Source organism: Artibeus jamaicensis, unplaced genomic scaffold (assembly GCF_021234435.1).
Source record: "Artibeus jamaicensis isolate MK-2021 breed Jamaican fruit bat unplaced genomic scaffold, CSHL_Jam_final scaffold_369, whole genome shotgun sequence".
NCBI lineage: Eukaryota > Metazoa > Chordata > Mammalia > Chiroptera > Phyllostomidae > Artibeus > Artibeus jamaicensis.
This window is the reverse complement of record NW_026522042.1, coordinates 1,430,590-1,443,137: the sequence shown is the minus strand read 5'-3', so window position 1 is coordinate 1,443,137 and position 12,548 is coordinate 1,430,590. Positions and strand designations below refer to the sequence as shown.

The window sequence follows — 12,548 nt, the reverse complement described above, 5'->3', positions numbered from 1 at the left end:
CCGCTGTGCTCGTCTCTGGGTGACGGCGTTTGCGGGCCTGCCCTTGTTTTCCCAGTTGACGATCCCGGACTCTGACCAGCGTGTGCTGGACCCTGGGTGACAGGGGAAGGTGGTGGTGTCTCGAACACTGGCTCAACAGGAGCAAAGTCCTGTCTGTTGGTTAGTAGCTGCAGCTACTTTTAAAATATCAGTAACTTGTTTCTCTCCAACAGCGCAGCAGAGTCAGGGCCACAGCACAGCAGACCGGCCCCGCCCCGCCCCGCCCCCAGCACGGCCGTCAGCTCCTGGTTTCCTTCCAGAAGCAGGGCCTCTCCCTCCAGGTGGGGGACACCGAACACTCTGCACCCTGTCCTTTTCCTTTTCAACGCTTTCTTTTGACACACACCCAAGCCTTCAGAAAAGGTGCAAGACTAGTGACGTGAACTTTTGTGCCTTTCACGCACGCTCTTCCGTGAACACTTTGCCCCAGCTGCGCTGTGTGTGTGTGTATGTGCATGTGTGCGATTTCATCCCCGTGGCTGATGTCACTGCGGCTTTGTGGCGCCTTCCGAGCGAGTGCGCCCGCCATCCTCCGCAAACCCGCGTCCGCGTCCCCCTGGAGAACGGGGGTCTCATCCGACCTCACCATGACACAGGATCAAATCCGGGAAACTTAGCATCGATACAGCAGAGGGCAGGACAAAACTAGGTTCACAGGTGTGAATGCACAGAAGGGTAGGTGCTCGTATTACTGTTTATTAACTGTGTCATTTTCCATCCGAACGACTGTACACCTACTGTACACCTGCTGCTATCTAACAGGCGCCCAAACACAGACGTTTCCAGTTGTCCCAATACTGTCTTCCATGGCAGTTTTTTTCTCCACAACCTCAAAGCCCAGCCTAAGCGTTTTGTTAATCGGCCTATTTCTTCTCTGACGGTAGGATAGCAATCTGCCGAAGGAGGTGTGTCCCTCCTGATGAACCTTCCGGTCCTCTCCAACCTTCCACTAACACACAGGCTATGCAGCGTGCAAACGCCTTCCTCCACAGAGACGGGGCCCCCGTGTGCATCCGTGGGAGAAGTTTCTGGGAGTGAAATCGCTGTGCCGAAGATTAGATACATTTTGCTTTTCGATGAATTTGTTGTTGTTGCCAAAATGGAACTTCAAATAGGACGCACAACCTTCCACTTCCGCCAAAAGGCGGGAGGCAGCCAACCGTCCTGCGTTCGGCCTGAGGCCGTCAGGTCACTGGCTCTTTGAGTCATACATGGAGAAGGATTTAACAAAAAGAAAAGAAAGAGAACACAGAAAAGAGAGAAAAGGATAAGGAACCTGCGGAGAGTGTACTCTGTTGATTACAATGTTTTCCTTGAGGTTGACGACATTTCATACGTTTGAAATGCGATTGTGTTTCCTTTCGTCCGATTTGTCCTTCGTTCTTCTTTGTGAGCCTTGTGTGCCAGCACAGTCCCCAGCCAGAACCACGGAACCACGCTTTTCTAGAAAGCTCCACGGGCAGCCAGGACAGGTCCGGCCCGCGGCCCCCACGGAGTCGGGCAGCACCAGCTACGCTCGTCTGCAGAGCCACTCTGAGGACCTTCGGTGTCCCCGGATGACCGAGGGGCATCGTGTTCTCCACCTCCAGGCCTGCCCCAGCGTCCGAAGAGCCCAGGCAAGAGCGCAGACCAGGCCTTGTGCCGTGTATCTGAACATCCGACGTCACAGATCAAGCCGGCATTGCGTAAGAGGGGCGTATCTTACCCACCCACCTTCACAGATACGCCCACGAGGACCTGAAGGCGGGCATCACATTGGGCACGTGGCCTCTGCTCCAGGCCTCGTGCCCTTCTCACCCCTGGATGACCAGGTCCCACCACTGGGACTCTCGCACACCCACGTGTGGACACCCCCATGGGTAAGTGCCCCTCCGCCACCTCTCGGGCTTGGGAAGGGCACACTCCCGGCACAGTGGACCCCACGGAGTCCCAGTGGGGGAAGAGGCCTCTGCAGCCTTGGAAACTGTGCCGGGTCCCAGCGCCTTGGAGCCTGATCTGGAAGTGTTTCCAGGTCCCGTGGGGAGGAGGTGGGAAGGGGACCACGGCCGGCCTGCACAGCGTGACCCCGAGAGGACCCCGAGGACCAGGCCTGGGGCCTGTCCTTGCCCACCTGGCCCACTGACACACCGCGGGCCACTGAAGGACTCCCTGTGGCTTTTCTCCTCCTGTGTTCTTTGAAAGAACTTTGACGGTTTGCTGATTTTCCCGGTGGTGGGCTTCTACCAGGACCTATCACTCCCAGACTATCACAGCAAAACGAGTCAAACCACACGGCGTGTGGTGCGACCTGTGACCTGTGCATCTGATAGGCGGGCCAGCTCTTTGTCGCTTAGTTGTGTTTTTTCTGGAGCTCTGATCTGTTCTTTCCTTTGGGCCACTTTTTTTTTGTCTAGACACGCCTGTTACATATAAGGGGTGGAGCCCTAGGTGCTCACCTGGGCGGGGCAACCACGCGGCTGTGTTGTGACGCTGTACGTGGGGGAGGGTCCAAGAGGGAACAATGGCGCTTGCTCCGCTCTCTGCCGTATTTCAGTCACTTCCCCACAAGCAAAGTGGGCCCTTCTGGTGCTGATTCCCAGGTGGGTGGGTCCGTGTTGTACGTCCTAGGACCCTGTGGGTCTCTACAACACACTCTCTTGTGAGGCTGGGAGTTTCTCCTGATGCCTCAACCCCCACAGGTGTTTTCAGTCAGAGGTTTGAGGCTTTATTTCCCCTTACTGCAGCCCTGGGTTGTGGGTCTGTCTCGCTCCCCAGTTGTTTTTCCCAGTTTATCTGCACTCGAATGTGGGACCACCCGGTCCACCAGCCGCCACCTCACCGTGATTCCTCTCCACCCTGGCTGCACATCTCCACTGCTCCTGCCGTCTGGGTGAGTGTTTTTTCTTTAACTCCTTGATTGTCGGACTTCCGTACAGTTCGAGTTTCAGTTCTGGTTGTCTTTTGTTTTTACGTTTGTTGTTGTCCTTGTTTTGGTTGTGGGAGGGGGCACAGTGTGTCCACCTGTGCCTCCATCTTGGCCGGAAGTCCCCTTCTCAGTTCCTTCTCTGTGGTTATGACACACACACAAGCCTTTTATGCAATAAGAAGATTACTTTAGCCATGCAATTTGGGAATAGGCTTTTTCCTTTAACACCTGATGACAGCTTCCCAATTCCATAAATATAAATGTGCATTGTCATTTTTAACAGCTGTAGAAGGTCTATTATAGTTCTTTATTTATTCAATAAATATTCATATACGGACAAATCGCTAGCTAGATTCTAGAGACGCCTTTGTAGGTAAGCAGGTCTGTGTCCACACAAGTTCAGTGTAATTCATTTAATTAACCCCTACAGCAGGACAGTCAAGCCGTTCAACTCCGCTATTAGAAAAGGCTTACCTTGAGTACCTTGCACGTACATTTTTGTGCCCTCGCCTAAAGGCTTCCTTAGAGTAAATTCCCAGAAAGGCTCCTTACTTGATAAAAGACATATTGTAAGTATTGGCACGGATGCAGACGGACATCCAGGTGAGTTGTTCCGACTGGCATTCCCACCGACAGTGCTGGCTGCTTCATGGTCTTGCCACACTGAGATCAGTCATTTTCTAAGTCCTTGCCAATCTACTGGGCAAACTTGAAAATAAATTAAGCATTCTCTCTCTCTCTCATACACTGACAGCCCATATCTTTTACCTGGGAGGCTTATCTTTTTCTTAGGGATTTATAAAAGCGATTGTGTACCTTAAGGAGATGATCGTGCATTATACAAATACTTCCCGATTTTCGTTTGTCTTTGGACTTGTTTGTGGTCACTTTAAACCTTAGTGAAGCTGGGAAACAGATGAAGAAATAAAATGGAGTCACTGTGGTCAAGCTGCTAAATCATTAACTTTGAGTGGGCCGAGGTGCAGGGAAACACTCATTCCTGTTCTGACTCACCTGGGGACTTGAACTTCTGAACTTCCAGTGCTGCGTCAGCATCTGCACGCACACCAGAGCGTGGTGCGTCTACCCCGGGCCTCCAGCAGACCCCTGGTTTATGTCGGGACGGCCGCTGGACGTCCGACCGTCTCCATCCCCAGATGGGGCCCCAGGGCTAAGAATGCAGAACTGATTCTGCTCAAGAATGTGCTTCTCGCCTTAAGACTCAGACCTGCCTTTCTCCCCGGGACACTCGGGGCATTGCCAACAGGTGTCTCTGGTTTGCAAGCGGTGAGACCCTGAACAAGTCTGGTCATTTTGGTTTGTAGCCAAGGCCACACCACTTTTTTGAGTTCCGCCGGCACCGCCCAGAACAGCTTCTAGAGACTGACTATCTGTAACTCTCTCTGCTGATTGACAAGCCGCTGAGTGAAGGCATTGGGACCGCCTGGGACCCTCGTGTAGACTCGGTGCACGGGCAGCCAGGCCTGTGTCCCTGGCAGGGCAAGCGGGGGCCTTGGGGGCCCTGCCAGTCCCTCTCTGGAAGTGGCAGAGGGGCAGCCAATTTAAGTACAGGCCTGGAAAAAGCGGTGACCGTCTGCACGTGGTCTGGGGAGGAAGATGGGGCGGAGGGACAGACGGAGATGTGGTGGCCGTGGTGGGCAGTGGAAATCTGAGGCCGAGGGAGAGGCGGAAAGACGATTTTGAGGAAGTCTGTCCGTAGGAGAGGCAGTTCTCACGGAACCGTGGCGAGAAAAACCACGCTGCTCGTCACTGGTCGAGGTGGGAAACGGACGTGTTTCTGGACCACGAGTGGGTGCTGGTGATTGTAGTGCCGGCCGCAGGCACCGGGCTGTGTGTCAGGTCCCCTCGTGGACCCCCCACACATGGTCCTTGGCTAGAAAACCGCTCCAAGCCCCTCAGGGAACTTTCTTGGACCCGTGCGGGAATTCTTTGCTGATGTGGCACCCAGGGAGGCTTGCTGGGGCTCTCAGGAAAGAGAAGTGACTGTGTCCCCCTCTAAGGGGACAGGGAAGCAGGGCCCAGGGCGCATGGTCTCAGGGGAACTTGCCTTAGGAGGCTCTGTGGGAGGGTGGCAGAGAGAAGCCGGGTCCCGGAGGCCGTGGCTGAGCCCCTGAGCCCTCCGACCCCAAGCCCACCCCCTTCCAGGCTTCCTGTTGCCGGAGGCAGTGAAAGCCCTGGTCTTTCCCCGCAGAGTCAGAGCCTGCTGTTACTTGCAACTGAAGACATTCTGACCCATGGGGGGGGGGGGGGGGGGGGGGAGGCCGGGCGAGCAGGATCCCGGCAAAAGCACCGAATTCCTGAACACGGTTGTCTGGACCCAGCTCAGACCCAGTGTTTGGACAGGGCCCCTGTCCCAGAGCTGCTCTGCACGGCTCCCGGTTCCCGGAATGTGCTGTGTCCCCTGCCGGCCTGGGTCCTGGCACAGCTGTCTCTGTTGCTGGAACCCTCCCCCCCCTCCCCCGGGCTCCTGACTCAGGCTCCAGAGGGCTTCCCAGCCCACGGCCCCAGGGCGTGTCCTTGCCACGTGCCTCCTCCCCCCACTGCCACCCAAAGCGGCCTGCTCTCCAGACCCATCCCATCTCAGTCCCCACTGACCCCCTGGCACCTCCCCAGGGGTGGCTGGAAGGGTCTCAGTCTGGCGGCGGTGCCTCTGCGCATCTCGGCAGGCGGCCGACCCACAGGGAAGCTGCAGAGAGTTATAAACAATGATCAGGAAAGAAACTGCTTAATTTTTTCTTTGTTAAAAGATTGTATTTATTTATTTTTAGAGAGAGGGAAAGGGAAGGAGAAAGGGAGGGAGAGAAACATCGATTGGTTGCCTCTTGCGTGCCCCACACTGGGGACTTGACCTGCAACCCAGGCATGTGACCTGACTGGGAATGGAACCAGAGACCTTTTGGATTGCAAGCTGACAGTCCACTGAGCCACACCAGCCAGGACTGATTTTTTTCTTTAAGAAGTAGGGTTTGGGGACAAAAAAATGATGTTAGGCAAAAAGCAAAGGAAGTCTGACTAAGAAAAATAGGCAGGTTTTTGTGTGTGTGCTGAATGCTTCATATGCAGTAAAGATCCTTTTATCCTTTTTTAAAAATTGAGATATATTTCACATACCATAACAGTCACCCTTTTAAAGTGTATAAACTCAGTGGGTTTTAGATATTCACAAGTTTGCATGAACGTCGCCATTATCCGAGCCCAGAAGACTTTCATCACCCCCAGAAGGAACCCCCAGTCCACTAGCAGCCCCTCCCCCAGCCCCTGGCAGCCCCGAATGGGTTTTCTCTGTGGACTCGCCTGTTCCGAACATTCCGAACCTGTGAGGTCACACCGTAGGTGATGTTGTTTTTTACTCTGCGTCCTGTTTTCGAGGCGCGGCAGACCTGGAGCGTGCGTCTCAGAGCTTCTTCCCTCCGCGTGGCCGAGTGACAGTCCCCGGCGAGCCCACGGCCCTGCCAGTCCGTCCTTCACCAGCTGGCGGACGGGGGGCTGTTCCCACTCAGGGGCTGTGGTGGAGAGCACTGCGTGAACCAACGCCCGTGTGCGAGCGGTTGTGTGAGCGTGCGTGTTCGTTTCTCGCAGGGGCGTGCCCAGGAGTGCAATGGCGCGGTCCTGGGGGGACTCCGCGCTTCACTTTTGGGAGGACCCGTCCGGCTCGTTTCCAAAGTGGCTGCACCACTTTGCGTTCCCACCAGCAAAGGCGCAGGGGCTCCGACTGTTCCTCGTCCACGGCGACACCCGTTTGCACAAATTATTTTGGGCAGACGGCGTGGAGACAGAGACAGGAATGCTACACGCTGCACTCTTGTGGTTAATGCCCCGAAATCAAACAATCGGCAGCCACCTCTCCAATGTGCCCTGGGGCGTGCGTAAGAGCTCTGGAGGACGAGGCAGAGGAGAAGAAAATGACTAACTTAGGAATGCAGGAGCCATGTAACCAAAGTTACCTGCTCAGCTAAAAGCGCCCGCATTGGGTCAAGAGCCTGCGGAAAACCTGAACTTGAAACGTCTGCCGGCTTGGCCTTCGAGTAACCCTGAGCCCTGCCCTGCTGGGGCTCAGGCGCGTCTGGGCCTGTTGGGAGGTATGAGTTGCCAGAACTTGGGGTTTAGGAGGGAGGACTTGGGAGAGAGAACCCTGTAAGGGAAGGAGGCTGCTGCAGAGACTCCAGTGAAGGCTGCGGAGGGAGGCGTGGTTCTGAAGGCACGGGGCTCCGCCCCCAGCCCCTGGCCTGCTCCCCCCCCCCCCACACACACACAGTCTGAGAACAGAAAGCCTGTGCACCAGAGCTGGCGCCACGGCGTGCATCCTCCTGAAACTCGCGTGTTAAGACCGTGCTGTCCACGTGGCAGTGCTGGGAGGAAAAGCTGGGGGAGGCATCAGGCTCTGAGGCTGGAGTCCTGCAGTTAGTGACACTGCAGGCCCCAGAGAGACCCCAAGCCCCTCTGCCCTGAGAAGACCCGGTGAGAAGTCAGCAGCCCGCACCCTGGGCAGGGCCTGGCCCTGCTGGCACCCTGCCATTGTTTCTGAGCCACCCAGTGGGCGGCATTGCCGTTACAGCTGCCCGAAGGGACTGACGGGTCATCCTCAGTGAAGCTCTGTGGTGTTGGGGACCAGGCAGACCGTCTCACGCAGACACGGGCACCCCCCATGCAGGGGAAGGGGAGGTCCTTCCTCCCGCCACGTCATCCCGCGCTGTTCCCTCCAGCAGGCCCATCCCAGCAGGCCCAGCAGTGCACAAGGAAGGCCCTGGGGGGCAGGGGGTGGCAGTGGCAGTGGGCCCGTGGGGGTGGCGGCACACTGGAGGCACCATGGGACACCCGCTGGCAGCTGCAGAGGGGGTGACGGTTGGGCAGGGGATGTCGCTGAAGAGCAGGGACAGGGCAGAAGGATGGTGGCGGCAGCTCTTGGTGGCCCTGAACTTCTGGGCGAACCAGGTGAGACTCGGATGGCAGGTGAGGGTAAGGGCCCCAGGTGGTCTTGGCGTCGTCTGCATTTTAAGAGCAGACCGTGTTCCCACTGGTGTGGGCCAGGCACATGCAGTCTAACCTCGTATGAACTCACATGGAAACAAGAGGAAGGAGCCAAACATTCGGGTTAACGACCGAAAACACATTGTCTCTGTGGGGCCACAGGCAGCCCCGAAGAACGGGAAGGTCCCTGCCCCGCGCGCCTCTGCCACTGTGGCGGCCCGTGGAACCGCTGTTTCGTGGCCTTTCTCACTGCGGCTTGCCCTGTTGTTCTCAGGCTTGGGAACTTTCCGTGACTTCAGAGGCACTTTCCCACGGGCTTCTGACCCTCCTGACGTTCGAGCTTATAGATGAAAATGTGACTCGCGGTCAACGGCAGGAAAAATCAGCAGTGGATACAGCGAACAATAGTCAAAAAAATGAGGAAAGTTCCATCGCACCCAAGATGTCGAGTTAACAAAGAGCCAGCCCAGGGGGCCTGGGGGACTGGCCCCACCCCGGTGCCTCCGGTCCCACAGGAGGGCGGGGGCGACCCGGGCACGCAGCTGTTTCCACGTCACTGACATGCTACACCCCCGACCCCAGGGCCGACCTCTGCTTTTCTGGTGGGACGAAACACACTCAGTTCAGGCCAGTGCTCATTTCTGAATGCATCATGAGCGATAGCATCAGACTTATCAACAGACACTTTCCAGACTATTAAGAAATTGATACAACAGATCTTATCCGATAAAGTTCTTGGTGTGTGTCGAAGCATGAAGCGGCGTGGGGATTGGCGGGGGTGGGTTGAGTTAGAGGAGTGGCTGGGACCTCGAGCTGGGAGAAGATGCGGATTCCCTCCTGGGGGTGGGGGGCCAGGCGGATCAAAGCGGGATTTCAGCCCACGGCCCCACACACAACCTGATGTGGGGACAGGCTGAGTTTTGATCTCCTCTCTACGGTGGTTCTCGTCTAAAACTTGTGTTTGAACTCGGGGACTCGCTGCTGAAACAAAGGGCGGAACAAGAGAGAGACTGAGACTGAAAAGCCCTGGGTCCGGGCGAACCCGCCTCTGCAGGTGTGTGTTTCTCCGGAGGCGCCGCTCCTCCTGAGCCCTGCACGTCCGCACCGCGCAGCACGAGCTTGGTGGCGGCTCTCCTGGCGGGCAGGGGCGTCCGCCCACCCCTGGCTCCCTGCACAGGGGCCTGGCACTGCTCACGGGGGCGGGGGGGGGGGGCTGCTCTGTTCCTGGGGCTTGAGGTGGAAGCGGAGAAGAACCTGTGGCTGCGCCGACCCCTGGCTGACCTCCCTGGCTGAGGGGCGGGGGCTGCCTGGAGTGCGCAGGCTTCTGCGGGGGCAGCTGGGGCTGACAGAGGGGCCGGAAGGAGAGGGTGGCCACTCCTGCAGAAGCAGGAGAGCTACGGACCGACGTGACCCAAAGGACAGAGCCAGCGGGCGCGGGGCAGGGCGGGGGACCCCATCCCCCGCCCGGACCCTTCAGCACGCAGCTCCCGACAAAAATGAAACGTAGCAGGGAGAATCAGACCAGCGCTGCGGTTGTTTTCCGCTCTGTTTTTTGCGCCTCGGCCCTCAGGCATTTCAGGGTGTGGCAGAGAGGCAGGTCTGGAGGGCTCCCCACACACCATGTTGGCATCGGGCCGGGAGAGGGACCGGGACAAGCAGGGAAAGCCACACACAGAGGACAGGAGAGAGGAAAGATGGAAAGGGCGACATCAGGGTGATGTCTGTAGGCCCCTTGGTGACAGTCTGGCAACACGACAGGTGACCAGGCCGGAGCCCACAGAGCCCATCGAGGCCCCCGCCCCCAAGGCCCCCCCATCCCCTCCTTGGGCTCTGGGCTCCTGGCATTGGGGGGGTCAGCTCCCCCCAGTCCTGAGCCCCGAGGGGCCCACAGGGCAGTGCTGGGCTCCCTGCTTGTTAGTGAACCTGCAGCGGGCCTGCAGCTCCCAAGGCCGGTGGCCAGGTGGCGGGGTGGCCAGGTGCGAGACCAGCAGCAGGTTCCCTGGCTCCGTAGCTGGTGGGCTGGCCCGGTCTCTGCCCAGGTCCTGCTTTTCCACCAGCCAGGACCAGCCCCGATCGCCTGGGGCTGCCCTTCTCCCTGGGTTCCCCCAGGGGCCCACGCCGCCCGCTCCCACACACTGTCCGCTAACCACCGGACTGGCCAGAGTCCTCACTGCGAGGTGTTGAACGCCCGCTCTGCAGCGAGGCGGGGAAAACAAGCAGCCTGTGCCCCTCACTGAGGCGCACGAACGGTCAGCTTCTCACCACACTTGTGTTTCTTGTTACACACACACACACACACACACACACACACACTCGTAACTGTCCCTATAACGTCCTCTTCAGCCACGGTTTTTCCAGTTCAGGATCAGGCGTGGCGCTCAGCTGCCACGTCTCCTTTGTTTTCTTGGAAGTAGAGCCACTCGCTGGCTTTTTAAACTTCGGCATCTTGGACGAGCGCAGGACAGCTGCTTTGCAGACTGCCTGCCACGCAGGAGTCTGGTTTTCGCCTCGTGGTTAGACTCAGGCGGAGCATTCTGGCCGTGTGGCTCCACGGGCGGAGGTGTGCCCTGCGCCCAGGCACCTGCTCCACACCTGCCTGCACGGCGGCCCCTCCCGGGCCCCGTGGGAGGACAAGGCAGTGGCGGGCCAGGTGAGGAGCTGGCTCGGGCGGCCCCAGGCTCCGAGCGCTCAGACACCCTCAGACAGGTCAGCCTGGGCGGGGTCAGAGGGAAAGAGCTCAGTGTCCCCCCTGACCCCTGCTTTCGTCGGGCACAGATGAGCTCTCAGATACACGGGCAGCTTACAGTTCTGTCCTAGTGCCCAGGTGCCCAGGCGGAGGGGGCGCCAAGCTGGAAACCGAAGGGCAGGACCCCAGAGCAGCGGTGCCGCCAAGGCCCCGTGGCCCTGAGAGGCTCTGTTGTACGGCCTCGGTGTGTGGGCCGAGTTTCTGGGCTCGAGCGGACACGCCAGGCGAGGGCTGCCACACTGGGCTTCGCACAGAGACAGGAAGGGGCAGGGGCTGCTGCGGGCCGTCCGGCGGACAGCGGGGATTTGGCAGGTGCCCACGCTCTGCGTCAGCAAGGAAGCCGGGTTCCTCTTGGAAAGGAAGCGCACGCACTGTAACTTCAGAGTCCAAGTCGGAGCCAAAACCCCGATCCAGAGCCTGATGGGCGGCAGGAAGCCTCGGACGGGGGCTCCTCCCGGCAGGAAGCCTGTCCTGTTGTTCTGTGTGTCCCCCGGCACAGTGCTGGGGGGTGGGGGAGGCCCCGATCCTCACCATCGAGTGAATGGATACGATTTCTAAAGAAGCAGGGCCAGGTTTAGCATCCGAGAGTCTGATTTCTTTTATGTATGTATTTTGTAATTAAAAAAAATCCTCACCCAAGGATATGTGTTGTATTGATTTTAGAGACAGGAGAACCTTTGGGACAAGGCCCAGCTGGAGGTTGGAACCCACAGCCCAGGCCTGTGCCCTGAGGGAATCGAACCCACAACCTTTTGGTGCACATGATGAGGCTGCAACCAGCCAGGCCGCCCAGCCAGAGCTTGCCTTCCTTCCTTCTCCTCTCTCCCTCTCCCCCTTCCTTCCTTTCCGTACTTATTTATATTTTTTACAGATCGGTACGTTCTCTTGTGCACTGACAACCTGAAAGTCCTTCTGTAGACATCTGTGTCTCTTGCCCCGACACCGTCTTCGGGTGGGCAGAGCCGTCCAGGGGCGGCTCCCGGAGCTCAGACTCCGAGCCCACTCACGGCTCACCAGGCGGGAGCGCGGAGACGGCTCTCATCAGGGTGACCCTCGGGCAACATTTCGAACACCTTTCAGAGAGCAGCTTCTGCGAAACCGCTGTGACTTCATCCTTGAGGCTTCAGTGTGAGCCACAGTCTGAGTGAAAAAGCCCATCTTCTGCCAGGTGGAGAAGGTCCAGGACACACTTCCTGGCTGTCCCCCTCTCAGGCTCCTTGACTTCCGGCAATGCCATGAGGGTCGCCCCTGGGGTCAGAGCTCCCAGGGCCCCATCTATGGGGAGGATCCCAGCATCAGCATCCCAGGGAGGACACTGCATCCCCGGGCCTGTAGGGTGGAGCCGCAGTGAGGTGCCAAATGACGGCAGTGGGTCCTCAGTTCACCTCTGGCGTTTTCTCCCCCGCTTCTTCAGTGGCCTGCTCCCTGCCCTCCTGGTCCTCAGGGCCAGAGCCCCTTGTTCAGGCCATGCGGCCAGCACCGACCCTGCAGACCCCCTGAGGCCTGTGTCCTGCCTGCAGGTGGCTGGGAGCGGCCAGGGCCTCCCCCGTCCCGGCTCTGCTCCCCGCTACGTGGCAGAGACAGAAGGCAAGGCATGGACGTGAGGCGCAGGCCGGCTTTTCCAACGCCGTAAAGTGCCGGCCAGAGCTCTCGCTCCGACACCGGAAAGGCTGCTGGAGAGTCCAGAAGTGGCTCTGGACATGAGCCATGGAAAGAAAGCTTCAGCAGGGAGGCTTGTCACTTAATTAAGACAAGAGGGTAGAGAGGGTCAGGGCCTGCGTGCTGGAAGCTTCCAGTAAGCCCTGCTCCGCTGGCGGGGCGGTGGCTCTGGAAGGTCTCCTACTGGATAGGAGCACCGTGCAGGGGAGT

General features: G+C 58.4%; 1 protein-coding gene across 1 annotated transcript; it reads left to right on the top strand.

Moving 5' to 3' along the window:
* The first annotated feature begins 1,595 nt into the window (after positions 1-1,595).
* Positions 1,596-12,283, top strand: LOC128626171 (uncharacterized). The gene is made up of 4 exons (XM_053657351.1): positions 1,596-1,898; positions 2,807-2,908; positions 6,545-6,702; positions 12,094-12,283. Exons 1-4 carry the CDS (start codon positions 1,596-1,598, stop codon positions 12,281-12,283), a joined length of 753 nt encoding a protein of 250 aa, XP_053513326.1.
* Positions 12,284-12,548: the final 265 nt, after the last annotated feature.